Source organism: Leishmania infantum, chromosome 29 (genome assembly GCF_000002875.2).
Source record: "Leishmania infantum JPCM5 genome chromosome 29".
NCBI classification, from domain to species: Eukaryota; Euglenozoa; class Kinetoplastea; order Trypanosomatida; family Trypanosomatidae; genus Leishmania; species Leishmania infantum.
In genome coordinates, this window is record NC_009413.2 from 1149280 (window position 1) to 1171669 (window position 22390).

The window sequence follows — 22390 nt, forward strand, 5'->3', positions numbered from 1 at the left end:
CTCTGCAGCTGCTGTTGATCCCCCGTTGCTGTCCAGCGGATGGACTTGAGAAACTCGCTAGCCGCATCAACGGCGAGGAATGGACGGGCGCCGGCTCGCCTGGTTGACCTGTGCGACATAATTCTGAGACACATCTCCCCGCTCAACTAGATCACCGACAAGCTAGAGAGTAGAGAGCTGATGTCGCCTTCGGCGGCGTCGGTTGCTCGGCAGCATCCGTGGCGCACAGCGACCGCGAAGTAAGGCGGTAGATGCGCTTCCCTTTTCGTGGTGTCTTCTTGCCCGCAGATCCTTTGCCTTCTCCACGCGGTGGACGTGCTCGTGTGTTTTCGCCATGTGCCTCGTCTGCTTTGCCCCCCTCCCTCCCCCCCAATTGTTTTCTGGCGCTCATGGTGGCCATGACCTGCCTTGCATCCACATCCGCTTGATGCCGCTTCTTCCACTTTCCTCTCGTGTACCCGGACTCCCTTTGCGTCTTCTTCCGTTGCTGCACACGTCGGCACTCAGATATCGTGCCACCGCTCGTCGTGCGCCCATGAGCGGTCCGTGACAGGGAGGAGGGGGCAAACACAACAAGAGCACCCGATTTCTCTCGTCGGCAATTCCGCCGTTTCTCCCCACCGGATCTGCCTCGCCGCCGCATCCAGCCGCGCTTCACTTGTCAAAGTCGCATCCCTTCACACTCTTGGAGGCTGCTCCAGCCTCACGCTTAACTAGGTGGTGCGACCCGTACCACCTTTCTTTTTTTTCCGCGGCTTTCTGCATCTCCTCGTCGTCTTTTCTGTTTCTTGCAGCACTGCAATGGTGGCCGAGGTGGACGTGAGCGGTATTACCGTGTCTTTCCCCTTCGAACCGTATCCAGCACAGGTGGAGTTCATGCGCAGCGTCGTGAAGTGCCTCCAGCACGGCTTCAACGGGTTGTTGGAGTCCCCCACCGGTACTGGCAAGACGCTCTGCTTGCTGTGTAGCACGCTTGGCTGGCTTGCGGCAACCTCGCAAGGTGCAGTCCTTCGGCACACTAGCGACCAAGATCAGAAAGGTCGCGGTAAGTACAACCACAAGGTGGTGTACTGCAGCCGAACGCACGCTCAGCTGACGCAGGTGGTGCGTGAGCTGAAGCGCACGTCGTATGCACAGTGCTTCACCATGGCCGTCCTGGGCTCTCGTGAGCACATGTGCTTGAACAAAGAGGTGACGCGGCTCCCGTCGTCGCAGGCGCAGCACGCCATGTGCAGTGCGCTTCGGTCGGAGCGCAACTGCCGCTTCTTCCGCGGTTTGCTGTCTGCGGCCGCTGGCGCCAGCCTTTTGTCCCCTGAATGCGCGGTGCACGACATGGAGGACTTGATGCGAGAGGGAAGCCGAAGCGGGTTCTGCCCATACTTCCACGAGCGTGACGCGGCGAAGGACGCGGACGTTGTACTCATGCCGTACAACTACGTCCTTGACCCGTCCCTGCACAAGCAGCTGCCCTTTGAGCTGGCGGACTGTATTCTCATTGTGGACGAGGCGCACAACCTGCCCTCCGTGCTCAGCAGCTCGGGTTGTCAGACGTTGTCGCCGCTAGACGTGACCACCGCCATCCACGACTGCTCACGGGCCATCGCAATGCATCGCCTCACCACAAAGGGGGCAGAGCTGGACGAGGACGTGGCGGCGGAAGACGAGCAGGAGCTGGCGTCGCTGAAGATTCTGCTGAGCAGGCTAGAGATGTGCGTGTACGCGGAGCCTATGACAGAGGCGACGGCGGCGCCCACGCCGACGCAGTGCGATGTGGTGCGGGATGGTTCGTACATGTTCGTTTTCTTGGAGAAGGCCTTTATCACTCGCGAGGTCTTTGGGGCGCAGTCGGACGGCGTCACCTCGGCGTCGGGGCTAGCAGGGACGATGGGGAAGTGCGTGACGCTTCTGGCGGATAGCGAGCGACCCGCAACGAGCATGGCGCGAGTGCAGGAGTTTCTCACGCGTGTCTTCGCCTTTGATATGGCCCATCTCGACTCCACCAGGTTTGTGCTGCAGCAGCATCTCGTCGCTGCCAAGGCCGCCCGCACACTCGGCTTCTGGGAGCTGGATAACACGCGCTTGATGCGGCAGGTCGTGTTGCCGCTGCATTCGGTTCTGCTCACGAGCGGCACGCTGTCTCCGCTTGACCAGTTCGCGGCGGAGCTGGGCATGGAGTTTCAGGTGCGCCTGAAGGGAAATCACGTGATCCAGCCAGATCAAGTGCTCGGCGGGGTCCTCTGCCGCGGGCCGAGCGGCGAGAAGCTGAATGGCGGCTTTTCGTTCCGCAGCAGCGTGGACTACCGCGTAGGTCTCGGCATGAGTCTCGCCAACATCGCTCGCAACACACCTGGCGGCACTCTTGTCTTCTTCCCCAGTTATGCCTCTATGAACTCTGTGGTCGAGCTGTGGCAGGCGGGGAGCGGGCGTGCAGGGGACACCAAAACAGTGTGGGGCATGCTGTCGGAGCTAAAGCCGATCTTCGTGGAGCCGAGCAACTCCAACGACTTGCCAACCATCGTACAGAGCTTCCAAAAAGAAGTGGACACGTCACCCCTCCGCGGCGCGATTCTGCTGGCGGTGTGCCGTGGCAAGATCAGCGAGGGCATCGACTTTGCCGACAACCACGGCCGCTGCGTGCTCGTCGCGGGCATCCCGTACGCCAACCACACCGACCTCTTCGTTCGCCTTAAGCGCGACTACATCACATCCGTGGCGCCGCAGCGGCCCCTGGTGCATGGAAAACTATTCACGGGCGACGACTGGTACCGGAATGAGGCGATGCGGGCCGTCAACCAGTGCGTCGGCCGCGTGATTCGGCACAAGGACGACTACGGCGTTGTCCTGCTCGCTGATGAGCGCTTCGAGGGACTGCTGGGTAGCGTGTCGGAGTGGGTGCAGCGGCGCACGCGTGTCTTTTCCGACTTCCGCGGCGCCTACGCTGCCGTTGCGCAGTTTTTTGGCGGCCGGCGCCATCGCGCGACTGAGACGGCTGCCATTCCATATGTGTTGATCGAGAACGGTGCAAACGCCGCAGCCGAGCTGCCGTCCACTGCGACGCTCGCGAGGCTGTACGCAGATGCGCAGGCGCGTCAGCGCGAAGAGCATGTGCAAGAGACACGCCGACGTCGCTTCGAGGAAGTGCGCGAGGCCAAGGCCAGCGCGTGCAACAATGCCGTCGCGTCCGCGACGTCGCCGTTTGCACCTGCGTCGTTTGCCGGGTGTTCAACGACGGGCCGCGCTGGTGGGACCCCTGCGATCCCGCAGCGAACCTCTGCGGAGACACCGGAGGCGACAGTGGTGTCATCGGAGCGAGAGACGGCGGGCATGCGCGATACCGGGCAGATGGGGCAGCCGGACGGGCCTCCAAAGCTCGGGCCTACGTCAAAGGAGTTCTGCGAGTTTCTCAAGGCACGCGTGCCAGTAGAGGCGTATCATCGCTTCAAGATGGTGTTGGCCCAGCTGGCGACCCTCCGCCCGCTTCTGCGAACATCGCCGACGGCAGCCGCGGATGGACTCGCAAGGCTTCTCGTGCCGTTGCGGTCCGTCTTTGGCGCCACAGACGTTGAGTACCATCACAGTCTCTTTGCTGAGTTCGGCCGCCACATACCTGAGGAATTTCGGCCACTCTACGCGGACCTCCTCAAATCCAACGGGCTGATGTGAGTACACACCAGGAGGGGGAGGGGTGAGGCGTGTTAACCTGCCGCCTTCTTCTCGACTTAGTGCTTCTGAGAGGGCGCATGCGTGGCTTTTTTTTTCTGTTGTTGTTTTGTCCGAATGCAATGCGTGTGCTGCAAACGGGCTGCGCGCCGCTTCCACCGCCCTGCCGTCGTCTCTCTGCCGCCTCCGACCTCGTGCATGCACTTGCCCACACACAGTTTCCTTTCCACCCAATGAAAGATGGCGTCAACTTGCTTGCCGCCCCACCCTCCTTCCCGCAGAGCGACGCGAAGCGCCTCTAATACCATGAGCCGTTATCCTTTGGTGGCGTTTTTCGACATCTACTTCAAGTCGCAGGCTGCCCACAGTTGCTCTCTCTCTCTCGATATCTCGCGCGAACGCTTTCTCTGCTCTCCCTCGCTCACTGGATCGCCTCCTCATCGTCGCCCTTCTCGCCTTCCTTTCGCGCACCGTCTTCACACCCTCATTTTTGCTCCTCATTTGGGCGGCTTACTGCCGCACAGTCCACCCATTCTACCGTCGTCGCGCGGTTTCTTCTTGCTCAGCGCCGCACAGAAGTTGGCCGCGCAGAGCCACGAGAGAGGGAGAGGCAGCGCGCAGTTGCAAAGCGCTGCGCCACTTGCGAGGGTGCCTCATCGCGCCACTCCGTCTCCCCCTCATTTCCTCACCGCACATCCCTTCGTCGCACACAGCCGACGGCCAACAACTCGCATCACGTTGGATGCAAAGGCTGCTGCTCCATCATTCGGGTGATGCTTCGGTAGCGACTCACTTGCTCCGGCATTTCCAGTGTCTGATGCGTTTTTCTTTTTCCCTCTGCTCTTCTTGTCTTCCTCGTCTCACTTTCCACTCGTGCTCTCTCTGTGCTTGTAAGTTGCACCAACGTGTGCGTGTGAGCGCGCCTCCTGCCCATTGGCCCGTGGCCGTTGTGAAAAACGCTCGTTTCCGGTGTTCTGTGTTCCCCCTCTTCGTCCTATTCGAGGTTTTGCTATCTTTTTTTTTCCTTTGGCCGGTGTAGCCGAGGCGCTTTCCTCTCGCCTTCCTCCCTTCCCCCCCCCCGCGATCGTCCCTCCTGCTTTGTGTGGGATTCTCTCGCTGCATCTATGCCGTTTCGCGTACGCTCCATATTGCCTCCCACCAACGAACAGCTTCATAAACATCCTCTCTGATAGTTCCTCCCAATGTCAGGGGAGGCTGCAGCGGCGGAGCAGCGCATGCGAGACTATGAGGTCTTCGAGCATCTCGGCTCCGGGGCAACAAGCGACGTGTACCGTGTGGTGAACAAGACGAACAATCGCACCTATGTCCTGAAAAAAATGTCACTCGCGAACATGAGCGACGAGGAGCAGCTGCGGGCCAAGCAGGAGATTATCGTGATGGACAACGTAGACCACCCGAACATCGTCAAGTTTCGGGAGAGCTTCATGGACCCGGCCGACAACTCCGTCGACATCATTATGGAGTACTGCGAGTTCGGCACCCTCGAGGATCTCATTGAACGACAGCGCTACGAGGGTCGCCCCTTTCCAACCGATGTGTTGCTGGAGTGGATGGCGGAGCTGCTATGCGGACTCTCCCACATCCACTCTAACCGAATCCTTCACCGCGACCTCAAGACGAGCAACATTTTTGTAACGTCCAAGAATCATTTGAAGCTTGGTGACTTTGGCGTCTGCACGATCCTGTCGAACCCAAACGCCAAGGCGGAGAGCATGATCGGTACCCCTCTCTACTTCGCCCCGGAGGTGTGCAACAGCGACCCCCACGATGAGAGGAGCGACGTGTGGAGTCTCGGCGTCGTCTTTTACGAGATGTGCACCCTGCGCCGTCCTTTTGAAGCAGGCAACCTATTCACACTCATCCAGCTCATCCTCGAGTCTGACATCGAGCCATTCGGCAACGGCGTGGATGGCTCGCTGGAGGGGCTTGTGCGGCAGATGCTGGACAGGGACCCGAGTCGGCGCCCAACAGCGCAGGAGCTCATTGATGTGCATCTGGAAGTCCCTGTGAGCCACCCATCGCACCCGTCGCAGAAGCCGTCCAGAGGCCGTCTCCTTCAACAGTTCAGCGGCCCAGAGCTGCAATACACAAAAAAGTGGCCACCCCCTGAGGGGTCCGTGACCGTCCCCCCGAAGAGTGGCAAGGCACGCGCGACAGACGAATGGATTCACACTGGCAGTGCGCTGGACGTTTTTGTGGAGCTGCAGCGCACTTTGCACCGTATCCCGACCGCTGCCAAAGCCAAGGACGGCGCTGCCTTCACTCCATCGCCACAATCTGCGCCTGGCGCCACACTCAAAGTATCCTCTGCAGTTGCAAAGCCGAAGCCGGAGAAGTCAGCCAAGAAATCGACGGGCGCTAAGGGTACTGCGGGCACTACCACCGCTTCTAGCTCGCTCCCTCGAACAAAGGCCATAGAGCACGCCGGCGCGCAGAAGGAGGATGCTGTCTTAGGTACTTCACTGCTCAGCTTTACAATGCGGGAGCTGCAGCTCGACGTGCAGCGACGCCGCACATCCATGTTTGGGGAGAAGAAGTCGCTAAACAGCGACGACATACCCCTCGTGATCGAGGTGCAGGGGGAATCGTTCTCGGAGGCGACAGCAGCAAAAGCCACTGTTTCGTTTCTTGCTGACATCGCTGCTGTCATTGATCGACACACGGCGAACGGGGGACAGATTGCCTTGGAGGCTTTAGACGGGGCTGCTTGCCTCCTTTCCGAATACAAGCACCTCAAGTACGCGCGATGAAGGCCGGCGTGCCGACAGCGGAGTCTCCTCGTCGCGCCACTTCAGGCCCCATCGTTCTACCTTACTGAGCGGGAGGGGGCCTACAGATGTCGCAGTGCCACCAACGGCGGATGCATAGCGGTGTCTCATTACTGTCCCGCGCCCTTCTCTTTGTCCTGCTTCTCTTTCAATCTTGTCAGGGCCCGCCCCGCCCCGGCCACGGTTTTGACACATCTTCGTTCTAAGAGACACACCTGCACCGTGTCTTCCGTACGCGACTGCCATTCGGCGCCCATCCTCTTCTTTTCTTCCTCCCGCTTACCGCCCTGTTCTGGCTTGTGGCACTTTGTTGTTGTTCTCTCTGGCGGGACGTTGTGAAATTTCTTTCTTGCTGTGCCAGCTGAGGCGGCCGCAGCTGGCGATGACGTGGGCGTGTGCGCGAGGATGGAGCGAGTGAGAGGTCTGTGTGTGTGCGTGTTAATGTAGAGGCAGCCGTGTATCCTTTTCTACGCCTCCCTGCTTTTTCTTCTTGTCGGTCTCGCTTTCTGCCATGCGCATGTCACGGAGCAGAAACGTCGCGAAGTCAAGCGTTGTAAGGTAGGCTGCGAGGTGGGTGAACGGCTTGTCGGTCTTCGTAGTTACGAAGTGTTGAGATGATGAGCAATTTTACGGGTCTCGGTTGCTTGACAATAGCCCCCTGGAGTCTCCTCGATCTCCTCCCCTCTGCGCTCTCTCGCTGGGGTGTTTTGGCGTGTACTGATGTCTCGTGCGCGCCTCGCGCTCTTTGCTATCCTCCCTTCTCTGCGTGTTCCTCTCTCTATCCTCCCTTCTCTTGAACGCGCATAGCCGCCCCCCCCTCCCCCACTCCCCTAATAATATGGAGGTGAGGCACATCGAAGTGGCGTACCCTGAAGACGTGGTGGTGGTGGGGGGCCACTCCTGAGGACTCGTCTGGAGACGGCCTGCTCGAGGAGCGTTTCCTGAGGGACGACACCATCGCCAACAAGGCGAGGCCGCACGGAACCGCCAGCAGAACGGCACGCTACCGGTGGGGGTAGTGTACCTCTCGCGCCGCAGTTTGGAGGGGGCTGTGATCTACATGCAGGCAAGACCTCCCACCTGGAATTCGACACACTCTCTCGTCGCTGCCTCCCGCACCATGCGACGCTTCGCTGCGATGCAGTACGCCGTGCTCGGGGGCGCGAACGGGCTCGTGCTCTCCACCAGTAGGCCAGCAGGTCGTGGGTGCGCCGTACCTTCCACAAGCTCTGCGGTCGCATCGGATCGCGGGAATCTTGGAGAAGGCGCCGGACAGCATGCCCGCTGTCTTGACCGCGTGCGATTGTGCGCCCTCAGCCAGCGTACCGTAGGCGCCACGTTGCAAGCTCCGCGCGGTGGGGCCGGGCTTATCAGTCTCTCGCAGCGCATGCGCGCGACAGCAGTAATACAGCGAGGATCGCGGCCTGCACATGACTCTCCGCTGCTTCGCACATCACCTGCCTGTACGGATAGCGCATAAACCGGCAGTGGCCGCTCGCCTCCAGCCTTGCCAACACGGATCATCAGCTTCACGATAGAACACCCTCCCCCTCCCCCAGTTGGGGCAAAGGTCGCCTTGGTGACGGACCATCACCACCCCTCCGCATCCTGCATGCGCAGAAAGCAGCTGAATGGGTTTGAGCAGCAGTAGGTGTGGGCCCGGCGCTGAACACGCTGGGCGCGTACACGCGCCGTTTGGTTTTACGAGCGGTGCATCGACGTTGTGGTCCTCTACACCGCCCCGGCTCACTGAATCCTGCTGACACGCAACTCGCGTAACTTTGAGGAGTGCAACTCCGCGCCGGGTTCGTCTCTCGCCCGCTCGCATGTGAAGGACGTGGCGTTGCCACTTGCGAGCGGCACCCTTACCCCGCTGTGCGAGGGCCGGAGAAAGGCCACAAAACGGCTGTCGGAGGAGCGAAATCCGTGAGAGGGCTACTGCAGGGCGATCCGTGCTTTGCCACAGCGAATCCTCTCACGAAAGGCGACTGCGGCCTCAGGGAGCACCGACGAAGCATACACCATGACCGCCGACGAAAAGCCCCGGGCGCGAGCCCCTCCCTTGCATGCTGAGCCGTGCGGGTGACCGAGTCCTCTCTTCATTCCCGTGCTCTCTTTGTCTTGTTCAAGGTTCGCTAAGCGAAGATCGATGGCCGACGCTCGCGTAAGCGGGCCATCACACCACCAATTTGTTGGCCTACACTCATGCTGTTGTTTGTCACATCCGTTATGCACTTAAATCACAAAAACTCATCAGCCTTTTCCTCAGCGTCTGCGAGGGCAGAGAGCACCACAAAAGTTCTTTTAGCAAAGGACTGAGGAGGAGGAAGGGGATAGGCGTGCGATTTGCGTCCCCACAGGAACTCTAAGCGAAGCGTAGACACGCAACGACGACGCACAATCTCGCCCCTATCCCGTGCGCAGCTCTTCACCGCTATTCATCTTCCCTGCAGCGCTTAAGGTCTTCGCTGTGGTCGCCATCCTCCGCGTTTGCCGTGAACTTCCACTGAATCGGTTCTGTGTCTTATCGCATTTATCCGTACCTTTTTTTCTTGTGTGTGTGTGTGTGATCGCGTGACGAGTAACACCTCTGCGCCGCCCCTCCCCATGCGCACGTACCTCACGCCGTCTTCGGAAAGTAGCAGGGACAAGGGGGCAGAGCCTTACACAGGAAGCTGCGAAAACAGCGGCGTCGCCTAGCCCCTCTCCCCTTCCGCCATTCGCTGCATAACGGTGTACCCGCGTATGCAGCAGCGCGCTTACTAGCACATCGAGACGCGCTGTTATTCTGTTGTGCGCACTCAAGCACACGCTTGTTTTTTGTGCACACCCCGCTTCTTGTGTGTGAGTGTGTGGTGTCTTTTGTGGCGACGAGCCGTGGCGGTGTGCGTCATGTCTCTCATGCCCGGGTACCCGGTGCCCCGCGCTCAGTGGGTGGAGTCTGCCGAGGGCTGTGCGGCGTGCAACAAGCGGTTCACCTTTTTTACGTCCAAAGAGAACTGCCCGTGCTGCGGACGACTCTTCTGCTCCTCGTGCCTCTCCGCGCAGTGCGCACTTTTTCCGACGGCGCCACCCAAGGCCGTCTGCCTTGATTGCTTTCGGAAAGCTCAAGACTGGCGTCTTTCCCAGCTCGAGAAGCAACAGCAGACCTCGACGCAAGCGGACGTGGGCGCCGCGACGGCCCCTCTGTCCCCCTCGATGGCGGTGCTAGAGTCGAAGCTGAGCGCACTGGAGGAGGAGTTCTACCGCGCAAAAGCAAACGCTCGTCATCTTCGCGAGGAGAACGACTCCCTCATCGATCTCCTCGCTGCCAAAGACACCTGCATTGCAGAGCTGAGGGACAAGCTCATGAATGGTGTCTCGGCAGGCGCTGCTGCGCAGTCGGCAGAGAAGCTGCAGGCGGAGTTGCAGGAAGCAAAGGATGAGAAGGAGAGTATGGGGCGACGGCTCAATGAGGCTGAGCAGAGAGCAGCAGGTGCTGCTCAGTCTAGCGAGGCCATGAGAGCGCAGATGCAGGAGCACATGCAGGCGAAGGCGGAGTGGGAGTCGTTGGAGGCAAGGCTGAAATCCGAGGCGCGGAGGGCAGAGCACATGCTCGCGCAAAGCTTAGAGGAGATGAGCGAATTGCGGGCAGCAATGAAGTCTACGAATGCCCACAGTGAGGAGCAAATCAGGCAACTGACTGCCCAGCTGCAGTCGACGGTCGAGGCCAACGCACACCTTCAGAGAGACTACGACCGTAATGCAGAGGCTCTGCGCACAGCCGAGCAGACTCGAATCGCTTCGGACGCGCACCATGACGAGGAGCTGCAGCGCCTCAGAGAGCACCTCGCCACTGCCACGGCTGCACTGGCACAAGCACAGGAGCGATACGAGCGTGAACAGAGGGACACCATGAAAGCGTCTGACGACGCCGCAACTGCCATTGCGGCAGAGAAGCAGCGGGAGATCGATACTCTTAGCGAACAGCTCGCTTTATCTAGCGCGGCTGCGCAGCGCCTTCAAGGTGAACTTGACCGTGCAATAAAAGAGGCTACCCGATTGCGAGAAGAGGCGGCGCTCAAGGCGGAGGCCGCCAACACGTTGACATCAGAGCTTCGCACACAGCTGGAAGCTCAAGGGACGGCAGCTCAGCAGGAGATGCCGCGGCAACAGGAGGCGAGCGTTCGCCTACGCGCGGACCTGGCAGAGAAGGAGCATCTTGTGATGAAGCTGCGGCGTGCCTGTCGCCATGCAGGCACGACGGCACGGGCGCAGCTCGACGACCTTCGCGGTAAACTTGTGGAAACGAAAGTGGCGTACGAGGAAGGCCAGCGCTCGTGGCAGGCGTGGCTAGGAGAGCTGCGTGCGGCGCTGGAGGTGGTGGTGCAGCAGGGGGCGGTCGAGGTGGCAGCCACATCGGCGCCGTCCACCGGTGCGGGGATGAATGGCCGCGGAACGACCAAGTCGCGATGGGCACAGCCCACTATCATAGAGGAACTGCAGTACCCGAGTGTTGCCGACGTAGATGTGCGCGCCATCGAGCCTGTGCCTGGGCTTGAGCTGTGGGAGTTCGACACCGTTGCCGAGGCACAGCGAGGCGGCGAGGCGGACGTGCTCCTGCGTGTCGGCCACCAGATCGCGCTGGACTTGCACCTCTTCCCCGACCGCGCCTCGCTGCACCGGTGGGCGTGCCTGCTGGCAACGGTACAGGCGAACTACCGCGCCAACCAGTATCACAACAGAGTGCACGCGGCAGACGTGCTCCAGGGCGTTTACGCGCTGATATGCAGCTGCCCCGGCCTACTGGCGCACATGACGACCGTGGAGAAGCGCGCCGTCGTGTTTGCTGCCGCCGTGCACGACATCCGACACCCCGGCCGCTCAGAGATATTCCTCAAACACACATTCGACGCGACATATATGCACTACAACGGGCTGCAAGTGCTCGAGCAAATGCACACGGCGACCGCTTTTCACCTCCTGGCCACGCCGGAGCTGGACTTCACGCGCGGCAGCATGGACGACACGGAGGCCCTTGAGTTCCACGGCCTCGTCGCGGCGCTCATTGGCTGCACCTTCATGGGGCGCCACGCGTCTCTGATGGAGCAGTGGTCGCGCCCTCTACAGGACGGCAAGACATACGACGTGACTGTTACCGCGGATCGGCAGCAGGTGCTCTCGCTGCTCTTGCATGCTGCCGATATTGGGGCGCAGGCCCGTGGTCTGGCGGTGGCGCTGAAGTGGCTGGGTGTTGTGGAAGAGATGCGCGCGCAAGGCGACGAAGAGGCGGCGCGAGGGCTGCCGCTGAGCCCGGGGAGCAGCCGGAGCGCGAGCCTGGAGAGAGGCCAAATCTTCTTCATGGAGATGTTTGTAGTGCCGCTGTTCGACCTCGTGCACCAGATGTTTCCTTCTATTGAGTCGCCCATGCGGAATCTGCGCACGGTGCACGCGCACTACTGCGCGGCGCTGCAGGAGACGCGTGCGTTCCCGCCGCCTGTGCAGTACAGGACGGCGACGCAGCCAGCGAGCAACACGGCGGAAACGTCCCGCGCGGAGGCCCTGGGTACCCGCGAGGCTGCAGTGAGGAAGCAGGAGAAGGCGGTGGAGCAATCGATAAATCGGCTGCGGGAGGCGACGGCCGCCGTGGCGGGCCGGGAGAAGCTGCTCAGAGAGAGGGAGGTCGCTCTGATGAGGGCGGAGACCGCTTTAAAGAGCCAGCGACTTGAGAAGCCGTCGCCCACCTCGTCCATCGGTGAGGAGGAGCTTCTGCGTGCCATCACTGCCATCATGGCGCGCGAGGCGGAGGTGCAGCGGAGAGTAGCGGATGTGGAGACTATGACGGCGGCGTTGGAGGAGAGAGAGACGATTGCGTCTCGCCTCTCTGAGCAGCTGGCTTCTATCGCCGATAAAATAAATCGGCGCCGTCAAGTCTTGCGCTATCGCGAGGCGCGCGTCCGAGAATTGGAAGCGGCGTTCCGTGGTGAGCGGGGAGCTGACTTCTCATCATCTGATTACATCACGGGGCCGATGTGTCGTGCGGTGGCTAAGCCACTTTCAACTGCTGCACCGTTGGAGCGCATGTCACCATCTTCTGTGCAGGTGGTAAAGCTGGAGAGTGCACTGGAGAAGCTCACCTCTGCACTGCGGTACATGTGAGTAAGACGAAGCAGCCCTTTCTCCCGAGTCGAAAAGGACGACGTCGACAGCGGCGCTCACGCCCGAAATGGAATCACAGATGCCGGTGTGCACACAAGTGTGCAACGACTGTACAGGAGCGAGGAAGCGGAGATTGTCACCGATACTCACGCGAGGAGTGAGACGAGTGCAATGAACCTTGATCAGATGGCTTATAGGTGTGATGCACACACTTCACGATGTACGCTTCTCACCATCACGACTCCGCTGCTGTGCATTTGATGGAGGTCCCGTGAGGTCCAACAAGGACACGCAAGTGAGGAATCAGTCCTAAAGGGGCACTGCGACGCTCCCCCGGCCTCCTAGTCGTTCACCCTCTCAGCGAAGGTATTACAGAGATGGAGAGAGGCGAGAGGGTCTTGACGCTTGTTGCACCACCACCATCACCAGCCACCGATCCCCTGGCAGCAGCGAAGGCTGACACAGGCGGTGTCGAAGCGGGTTCAGACAACGGTGGGTGGGGTGGGTGGTGGCGGCGTTCTATGCTGAATCTCTGCTACTCTTACCATCACCCCCGGCACTTCTCCCCTTTCTCGATCTCTAACCTGTCTCCTGCCGACGCCGCGGCATCCCTGCGACACGTGGTCGTCTTTTCGTTCGCGGCTCTCTCCGGATTTTCACACACCATCCTCTCCACCGCGTGTTTGCTCTCGGGTGTGTTGTCCTGCGTATCGCTTTGCCAATTAGCATCACGGCTCGCCCTCGCTTTCAAGCGCTCTTCCTCTCTCGTTCTTCGCCTTCCTCTCTCACTCGCACAAACAGCGGCGTGGCGACCATACAGCCTGTTCTCGCGCTTGAGCTCACCGCTGCTGTGCTTTCTGCTCTCGTTTTGTGTGTCGCGTTCTCCCGTATTCCAGCAGGGCCTCCCTCCCTCAATGGACTCCACCGATCGGAAGGCCGACAAGGCACCTGTGGCGTCCTCGAAGATGGATGGTGCAGCCAAGGGCGCGAAGCCTGGCTCGTTCGCCCTCGGCGACGCCGTTCCCGGCTATGCAGGCGCTGAGGACGGCCCACTTGTGCAACAGCTTCCAATGCCGTCACATATAATGCCGTACTACGGGCAGTATCCTGCCATGTGCGCTCTCCCTCCCGGTGCCGCGCCGATGGGATTTCCCATGCCGCCGCAAACCGGCGCCGGCTCACCGCAAATGTGGATGCCCGGCATGGTGCCACCCCCACCTGGCGCAAACCCGAACGCGACTCTCACGCCCCATCCCTACGTATCGCAGTATGGTGCCGGCGCGCAGCCTTTGATGTACATGCCATTATCATATAGCTACCCGCCGTGCATGGCAGCAACTGCGGTCACCCCTGCCCCGGCGATGGGAGCCTCCTTCAACGGGCAGCAGTCCGCGAAGCCGGCGCCGCAGGGAGCGACTCCCCCGTACACTGCCACAATGGCTGCACCTCCTCATCCGCATTCAAGCGCCGCCGAAACACCGATGCTCTCTTCACCTTTCATGGAAGCATCATCAGCGAACAGCACAGCACCGGCACTCCCAGTTGCGCCGGCGCCCGTGCCCGTGCCGAGCATGACTCCCCTCGAGTTCTCCGTGAGGCCACTGATGCCTAACACCAAGTTGCCACCTGGCGACTCGTTCTGTCCAGCAGGTGCGACAGTACCGTCACAATACGCGACTGCGTCTGCTGCCTGCTTCTCTGATGCCGCTGCCGTTGATGCCTCGCTGTCGCCGCGACCGCATCCCAGCAACAGCGTGACGGACGACTTCCCGGCTATGTCGCAGCAGGGGGAGTCGCAGCCAATCATTGTGGCGGCTGCTGCTGGCCTAAGCGCATCCTAGCGCGTTCCGTTCCGCTTTGCTGCCGGACCGGCCCCATTCGCGGTGGCCACTGCTGCGCCCTGCCCGAAATGCCAACTGCAGGCTTTGCCAGGAAGCCGTGCGTGATGACCGGGGGCGTGTGCTGCTCTCGTTTGACCTGTTGGGCTCTTGCCTGTCGTCGGGTCTCAGCTTTGCCTGTTCTTGATTTGCGTCTGTCGGGCGCTGCTGGCATCGCTGCTACGAATGGATGATGCCCCGGCCGCGCCAGGGCAGCGCGGAGGAGACGGAAGGGAGGGGGGGGGAGTGAACAGCGCGAGCATGGTGGAGGATGGACGCCTTTTTTCTTTGTCCGATGTGAGAGTGGGCGCGCCGCCTGCACGTCTGCCTTCTTTTTTGTTGCGGCGTTGCCTTTGCTTCATCGCAGCGCCTGTGTGATTGTTGCTGGCTGTGCTTCAAGGCACACGCACGCACATGCGTTCGTGTGCACGTGCTTGTGCACGCCTGTGCGCACGTGTGAACCTTCTTGGGTATGAGCGCTTTTACGTCTACGAAGAGGCGCTGCTTGAGCTGAGCATTGCTTTATTTGGTTTCGGGCCCGCTGTCCGCCTCTGAGATACGGGAGACGGCCTAAAAGAGTGCGAGCCCAAGCCCTCGCTCCGCGTGTGTGCAAAGTCAAGAAACCGATCGTCGTTGGCAGCAGCGCTATGCGTGCTCTCCGTTTCTGCGAGCAAGGCTTTTGCGGTGAGTGTGCGAGCGCCGCTCAATGAGCAGCGAACGGTGTCCTATGTATACATGCAAACATCATGTAGCTATCTCTGTCGAGTACCGTGTGCCGATCTGCACATGAGCCACCGCAGCGCTACCCCCGTTGCGTATCGCTTTCTCCAGGCTGTCCTTTGCGTTCTCGCTTCCCTCTTTGCTCAATTTCCGCGTCGCGCATCCTTCCTTTCTCCTCTGCGCGTCTCCGCCTTTCTCCGCAACCCTCTCACCGACATCTCAGGAATAGGCATGTGGTTCTCGAAGGCCCGGCGAGCTTTTTGCCTTTCGGTGTGCCGGCGGTCTTCAGCGTTCCTCGAACTCTACGGCCGTGCGCGTTCGACAGCAGTGGCTGAGGCGCCGTCGGCACCGCAACCATCGTGCAGCACTGCGCCTGCGGATGGGGAGTGGGAAAGGTGCCAGGCGCTGCTGCAGCGCTTTCAGTCACACGTGTACATCTACCCAGGCCACGTGCCAGTGCAGCTATGCAGAGAGACGCTAACGGGCATCGAACAGGTGCTCGCGTCATCGCCGGCGCGCTGCTCCGCCGCGGCCCGCAGGCTCTGGAGGGACGCGCTCGCTCTGCATTCGCACTTGCCGAAGCATGACATTAGGGCAGCGGCCGACGCGGCGAGCGTGCTGCTGTTTTCCGACCAAGCCCAGCTTGGCTGCCGTGTGTGCTCGCAGGCTGCTAGCCATCCCCAGTTCCTTCAAGCACTCCGCAGCGAGGCGGAGCTTACGGGCTGCCTGCGTCTTCTCAGCGTGCATTCCATGTGCGCGTGCGACTCACGTGCGGCTTTCTCCGCTCACTGGGCGGCCGTCCTCGCTGACTCCCTGGACGAGGCGAAGCATGTCATCGCCGCGGCGGATAAGTCCAGGCGGGCACCCATGGCACACGCAATGGAGGTGCTGGCGTGGTCGCTAGACTGGCTGCATCACGACAGTGGCACGTCAGACAGAGAGGCACTCAAGGCCCTGAAAACGAAGCTTCCTCGGTGGCTTCCGTTTCTCTTTGACGAGTTTGACGCCGCCGCCGCGAAGCCGTCGTCGCAGTCTCTGGCGCTTTTGCCGCCGCGTTGGCTGCTCACGATGGCCACGCACGCGGAGAGCGACAGCGACGCTGCAACTCTGGAAAGGCTGCTGCGCCACGCGTTGGGCAGAGAGGAGCAGTACCATGGCTACGCCGTGTTTCAGCTCTCCTCTCGCGTCGCCAGTCTCCTCGTGCGCCGCTTCCCCCACCACCCGAGCGCCGCTCATGCGGTCGCTGCGCTTGGCACCGCCTTGCAGTGCTCGTCACTGATCCCGTACGGTACAACGCAAGAGGGCTTTGACAAGGCCCTTGGAGTGCTTACCCGCATGTCTGGGGCGCAGCCTTATTTTGCCATGCAGGAGCTGCTGCGCAGCCACTCGGCAGAGATGGCGGCAAAAATACAAGAACAGCACGGCGACCGACTCACTGGAAACGCTGACCTCAACTGGAGCACGGCCCTCACCTTTACAATGCGGCAGGTGGAGGCGGCCGACCCTCACTGGCGCGTGTATCTCCCAGAGACGCTGCGGCTTCTCAGCGATGCTGGCAAGTCGAAGCAGTTTTGGAGTCTCCTGCAAGAATACAACGCAGCGGACGCAAGCGCCAACATCTCCGTGGCGGCGTCGCTGAGCCGCGCGATGCAGCTTAGTGGGAGATGGTGGCACGCGGTGGAGGTGTTGGACTTGCTCGCCGGCGCGCTACCTCCCCGGGACACCACTGAGGAGCAGTTGATGACGACTGCGTGCGCCGAGACACTGCGGGTGCTGTTGCAGGCGAAACGGTGGAAAGAAGCGCTGCGTGTGTTCCTGCTGGTGGGCGATGCTCTTCCGCCGACGGAATCCGCCGTCGTCTCCAGGTTGCTCACGTCGATGTCGATGTCGGCCCCTTGGAGAGCGGCGCTGGCTGCAGCGGCAGAGAAGGGACTGGCTTCCGACACCACTCGGATCATTCTGCGCTGCTTGCATGCCGGCGCATCGGCAGCCTTCCTGTCACACTATCACCAACAGAAGATGGCTGCGCCCATCTTTGCTCAACACGGTCGGTGGGATCTTGCGCGCACCCTTGTTGAGCAGCGTCCCAGCGACGTGTCACTGTGGCGTGCCCTTGTGCAGGCAATGGAGCACTGCGCAGACGCTGTGGATGAGCCGACGGCTGCCACCGTTTTCCGTGTGCCGCTTCCGCAAGGCCATTGGGATGACATGCCGTTTGTGAACGCGTTCGCGCGTCTCTGTGTGCAGCGAGGCTGGCTGTCCCTCCTTTCGTCGCACCTGTCCTGCCTTCTTGCACCACGAGTCTCCCCTGCCTCGCCGGTGTCGGGCCTTCGAGTGGAGTACGAACACCTCCTTCGCTTTCTCCAGTCGAATCGCTTGCCCCCAGCCCAGTTTGCCTTTACCAACTCGTACGTTGTCCACCAGTTCATGTCGTGTGTGACGAGCCGACGCGTGTCTGTGGTGGCGAAACTACCGGCGGCGTCTGCGAGCACTAAGCGGCAAGCCTCCACCCATCTGCGCGTCCCTTACGAGAACCTGAGTGCGCCGCGCCTAGAGGGCGACGGTACTGCAACCGTGCGGGCGACATCCGCTCGCGCTACCACGTGCCTCAAGGAGCACTGCGTTTTCAGCAGTGCTAGCGGCCTTATAGTCGGTTACAAAGTCCCTGCATCCGCTCTCTTTGCGTCTGCGAGTGGGCTCCTGAAGGTTCTGGGCAACAGCGGAGTGTACTGTCTCGCGTATCACATGTCAGTCGCGAGCAGTGGCCTTTTTCTGCTCTATCCGGCCTCTGCCAGTCTAACGTGGTACTCCGTGAAGCTGCGCGTGCGCCTCTGCGTGGCAGTGGTGCCAGCAGCGCCATACGTGCCGCTGCTAGCAACATCGTTCTTCGACCGCTATGCGATGAGGTGGCGCAGCGGTGAGGGCGATCGCCACGAGGTGGAGGCTCTCTTGGTTGCTGCGAGTGGGCAAGAGGTGCCGCGCGCGTGGCGGTCTCTCAAGATGGATCTGAACGCGGAGGGCTGGGGACCGGTCGAACCCGAGGCAGGTGCCGGGGACATGTATCACATCCTGGAGCTCCAGGTCTCACGCCGCGCGCCGACCAATGAGGGCGATGCGATACCAGCAGACGTGGAGGTGTTCGCGTGTCGCGAGCGTTCACTGAAACCCCTGGGCGCGGACGCTAGCGAGGCGGCGGAGTGGGGTTTGTGAAGCATAAACGTTCGCCGGCCTCGGCAGCGAACGTTTTGCGTGCGTATTCCTGTATCTTCGCTTGCGCACGCACCCGCGCGCATCTTGATCTCTGTACATGTGCGTGCGACAGAGCCGTTGTTGTTCGTCACAGTTCACACCTGCCGTAATCCAGCATTGCATTGTCACCTCCTCAGCCACCGCGTTAGCGATAGGACCGCAAGAGAAAACTTTCTCCACGTGAGGGGAGACTTCTTCTTGGGTGATCTCGATTCCGTGCGGATAACTCTGGGGGGGGGGTGAGTGAGAGACGTAAAGTGAGGTCTTGCCGCACCCCACTCGAATGCTGTCTGTGGGATGCACGAATCAGAAGGCCGCACCTTGGCGCCTGCTGAGCACCTCTTTCTGCTACGCTGGCTGCCGCTGCGGTCTCCTGCGTTCCTCACGTGCGCGGTTGCCGGTCATGGCCCAACTACGCGCTCTCTGTTCCTGCTTTACTGCGCTCTCTCATACGCCTCGCCATCTCTCTCGTACGGCCCCCTTCAATTCCTGGGCCGCCCTCCACGCGTCCTGTCTCGTCGAATGCCGCCACGGCTGTCCTCAGAGGCCAAAGCGCCGCTGCTGCTCGCTTTTCTCCTCACGCAGGGCCGCTCTCGGTTTCTTTTGCTAGCACCGCTCGCGTGTCTCCTCCACGCTCAGTTTTGTCGACCCTTTTTTTACTGCCACCCCTCTCCCCTGGCAGAGTCTTCATGCCCTCGCAGACCATCGTCGTCGGGCCCCAGGCGGATGCTCACGCCACCACATTGGCGGCCGCACTGGAGCACGCGGCGCCAGGTGACACGATTGTGGCCTGTGCCGGCGTCTTTGAGGAGACGGTTCATCTTCCTTTCAACGTCACTATTACGGCAGCGCCGGTACCGGAGGATTCGGATGACACCGATGCCGCGCATGCTACCATCATCGGCACTGTGATCATCTCTGCGAACGTAACGCTAGATGGACTAGAGGTGCGTGGGATGACGGATGTACGCAAAGGGCATGCCATTCTCGAAAAGTGCGATGTCCATCACGGCTCTGATGGTGTACGCGTCCATCCGGGTGCCACTGCCACCGTGCGCAACTGCCGTGTGCACCACTGCATCGCTGGCGGTGACGGCGTGTACTTCATGGCCGGCTCGTTCGGAGAGGTGGCACAGACGGACATTTTCGAGTGCCGAGTGAATGCACTTCACATCCAGAGCAGCGAGGCCGTGCTGCGCGAGAACCGCATCCGCGACTGCACGTTCGGCGTCTACTACGAAAGGAAAGCGTCCGGGCTGTGTGAGCAGAACACCATTGAGCACGTCCGCAAGTTCGGCCTCTACGTCACGGACGGCAGCGACCCGGTCATCCGCGACAACACCGTGCGCTGGTGTGGGATATTATGCTTCTTCGCGTCGAAGGGCGGCCGCGGCACATGCAGCGGGAACACGTTTGAAGGTTCCCTTCACGTGCTCGCCGACTGCGTTGTGCACCTGGCGGAGAACCATGTCAGTGGTACAGCAGACATTGACGTGGCCGCGTCGTCGGTCAAGGTTGCAGGGTGAGGCTCTCATGGTAGACCGACTATTCCCATGCACTGGTCGTCTTATGTACATTATCCGGGTAAGCTACGCCCTGCGGGCCTGCTCTACTGTTGTAGTCGGTGTTTGCTTTCTTCGATTGGCTCACTAATGTTCCTCAAACTCTCATATGGAGGTCCTACCGCTTCTCCCTGGTCTTCCTGCGTGCGTGAGACGCGCCTCCTCTTTTGGGGTAGTCTCGGCTGCGCCCACCTTGCATAATCTTCTCCACCCTTGGCGGCTCCTCGAGCACTTTGGCAGTGGTGGCACAAGAATATGTGCTAGTGGGCTCGGTGGGCGTTGATGGCTATGTCGTAATAGGCGTGCGCATGTGTGGCTGCATCTCTCTCCCTTGTTAGGCGCTGATAGAGCAAGCCGCAGCACCCTGCTCCTCCTCTCACTCAGACCTCACGGCAACAGCTGCTGCTGCTCCTGCGGCGGCATACGACTTTTCCCACCTTTTCCCTCTTTTCTTCCATGGGGTCATCCTCGGTGCCTTGCGTTCCCACGTTTTTGCGCCCTCTCCGTCTCTTTCTGTGTGTGTGTGTGTCCAGGGTCGCAGCAAGTAGCACGGCCCCTTTCTGTGTGCCTTACTCCTCTTCTACATAGTCGTGAGCACGCGCAAAAGGCCTCCACATACGGGTGTGCGCGCACGCACGTACGCATGCACGCGCAAGTTGATCCGTGTCACCCCCCTCCCCCCTGTTGTCCTTCTTCACCTCTCCGCCCCATTTGACCTCGTACACACGCCTGCGTAATGTGTCTCCCGGCAGTCGTAGCCGACACATACCCATACGCCTATTTCTTGTCTTTTTTTTTCGGTGTACGCGCATCGAGTCAATCGACCACGGACCAGTCAACAAGGATACGCATACGCATCTGAGGGGTAACGGGAGAGAACACTGTGAGGAGCCTGTCGGCTTTGTTGTTGCCCTTCTCCCCCTTCACACCTCTGATCCCTTGACTGGCAGCGAGACTTCTCTCAGAAGTCTGCCGCGTTACGACCTCCAAGGCGTAGGCGAGAGAGAGAAAGCATACAGCCCAACAGCAGGCACGCTGTCTAGTGTATGCCGGCCGTCGACACGGCTGTCCTCTGCTGCGGTTGATGTCCCTTCGGTCTGCAATGCACGCGAGTGATGTGGACGACGCAGGACGGGCGCTACAAAGCACACAACGCTCGATTGTCTCGATCAGTCGCCTGACGAATGAAATGAGCGAAGTGCGCGCCATGTCGGAGGGCTCGTTCGGTGTGGTGAAGTGTTACCGCCACGACTTCGACAAGCTCGAATACGCTGTCAAGCAGACAAAGCGCCCCATTTGCGGTGAGTCGAATCTGCAGCAGCAGCTGCAAGAGATCTACGCGCTGAGCTCCTTTCCACACCGCCACATTGTCCGCTATTTTGATGGGTGGGTCGAGGACCGCGCCGTCTTTGTGCGACTGGAGAAGCTGGATGACTGCATGGCATCGTTGCCGCCTCCGGTGAGTGAGAGTGTGCTCACAGCGATGCTCCATCAAACATCTACAGCTCTCTACGAGTTGCATTCCCACGACGTTGTGCACATGGATGTGAAACCGGAGAACATATTGAGACGTCAGCTCGACGCTGACACGTTCATATTCAAGCTGTGCGATTTTGGTCTGGCGCGTCCCCTCAACGGCAAGGACTCGGTGACAGGGGAACATTTTCTCGGACTCAACGATGACGATGGTGATCGGCGGTACATGAGCCCAGAGCTCCTGAAAAACCTGCACGACGTCGTTGGACCACCTGCTGACATGTACGCCCTCGGAAAAAGCTGCGAGGCGATGATGACCGCCACGGAGGACCCCTCGAATACCAGTGCTAGGCATCTCGAGAGCTACTCACCGGCATTCATTGCGCTGATCGAGTCGATGCTGTGCGAAGATCCTGCTCGCCGCCCCAGCGCCTTTCAGGTTGTACAAGCGACGCTGCCAGAGAGACTCCTTAGCGACGGAGGACTGCTAGAGCTGCAGCGCCGCATTGACGCAATTCGCTGCGAAATTTCTGACCTGGACGCATCTGACAATGACGTCATGTCGTCTCCACGCACTTGAGGACTCCCGCTTGGGAAACTGCAGCAAAGAAAAAAGCGGTGAAAGACAGGTGAGTTCTTGCGCCTCGCGCCCTGCGAATTCCAGTCAGCGGCTATAGCCTTTGCTCCGAATCACTGACTCCCTCTCCATATCATGGCCATTGCGGTGAAGCCTCTGTGCCTGCTTTGTGCGTCCTTTTGTTTCGTGACGTGCGCTCGAACGACATCACCCTTTTCTGCTTTTGTGCGTTCTCCTCGTTGCCACTGTTCTTATCTCTTCCGCTTCCTCACTACAATGATTGTGTACGGCCGCCTCACCGTGACGTCAGGGCCTCATACCCCCCCCCCCCCAACACACACT

General features: G+C 60.5%; 7 protein-coding genes across 7 annotated transcripts; all 7 read left to right on the top strand.

The window, feature by feature from the left end:
* Positions 1 to 801: 801 nt before the first annotated feature.
* Positions 802 to 3663, top strand: LINJ_29_2770 (putative helicase; the record flags this gene model as incomplete). The annotated part of the gene is made up of 1 exon (XM_001466756.1): positions 802 to 3663. The coding sequence occupies one exon, from the start codon at positions 802 to 804 to the stop codon at positions 3661 to 3663; it is 2862 nt and encodes a 953-aa protein (XP_001466793.1).
* A 1199-nt stretch (positions 3664 to 4862) lies between these two features.
* Positions 4863 to 6431, top strand: LINJ_29_2780 (putative protein kinase; the record flags this gene model as incomplete). Its single annotated transcript, XM_001466757.1, has 1 exon — positions 4863 to 6431. The coding sequence occupies one exon, from the start codon at positions 4863 to 4865 to the stop codon at positions 6429 to 6431; it is 1569 nt and encodes a 522-aa protein (XP_001466794.1).
* A 2910-nt stretch (positions 6432 to 9341) lies between these two features.
* On the top strand, positions 9342 to 12587 carry LINJ_29_2790 (conserved hypothetical protein; the record flags this gene model as incomplete). The annotated part of the gene is made up of 1 exon (XM_001466758.1): positions 9342 to 12587. The coding sequence occupies one exon, from the start codon at positions 9342 to 9344 to the stop codon at positions 12585 to 12587; it is 3246 nt and encodes a 1081-aa protein (XP_001466795.1).
* Positions 12588 to 13501: 914 nt separating this feature from the next.
* LINJ_29_2800 (conserved hypothetical protein) lies at positions 13502 to 14428 on the top strand (the record flags this gene model as incomplete). The annotated part of the gene is made up of 1 exon (XM_001466759.1): positions 13502 to 14428. The coding sequence occupies one exon, from the start codon at positions 13502 to 13504 to the stop codon at positions 14426 to 14428; it is 927 nt and encodes a 308-aa protein (XP_001466796.1).
* Positions 14429 to 15415: 987 nt separating this feature from the next.
* LINJ_29_2810 (conserved hypothetical protein) lies at positions 15416 to 18394 on the top strand (the record flags this gene model as incomplete). Its single annotated transcript, XM_001466760.1, has 1 exon — positions 15416 to 18394. The coding sequence occupies one exon, from the start codon at positions 15416 to 15418 to the stop codon at positions 18392 to 18394; it is 2979 nt and encodes a 992-aa protein (XP_001466797.1).
* Positions 18395 to 19122: 728 nt separating this feature from the next.
* Positions 19123 to 19959, top strand: LINJ_29_2820 (conserved hypothetical protein; the record flags this gene model as incomplete). The annotated part of the gene is made up of 1 exon (XM_001466761.1): positions 19123 to 19959. One exon carries the CDS (start codon positions 19123 to 19125, stop codon positions 19957 to 19959), a length of 837 nt encoding a protein of 278 aa, XP_001466798.1.
* A 1120-nt stretch (positions 19960 to 21079) lies between these two features.
* LINJ_29_2830 (putative protein kinase) lies at positions 21080 to 22051 on the top strand (the record flags this gene model as incomplete). The annotated part of the gene is made up of 1 exon (XM_001466762.1): positions 21080 to 22051. The coding sequence occupies one exon, from the start codon at positions 21080 to 21082 to the stop codon at positions 22049 to 22051; it is 972 nt and encodes a 323-aa protein (XP_001466799.1).
* Between the last annotated feature and the right edge of the window lie 339 nt (positions 22052 to 22390).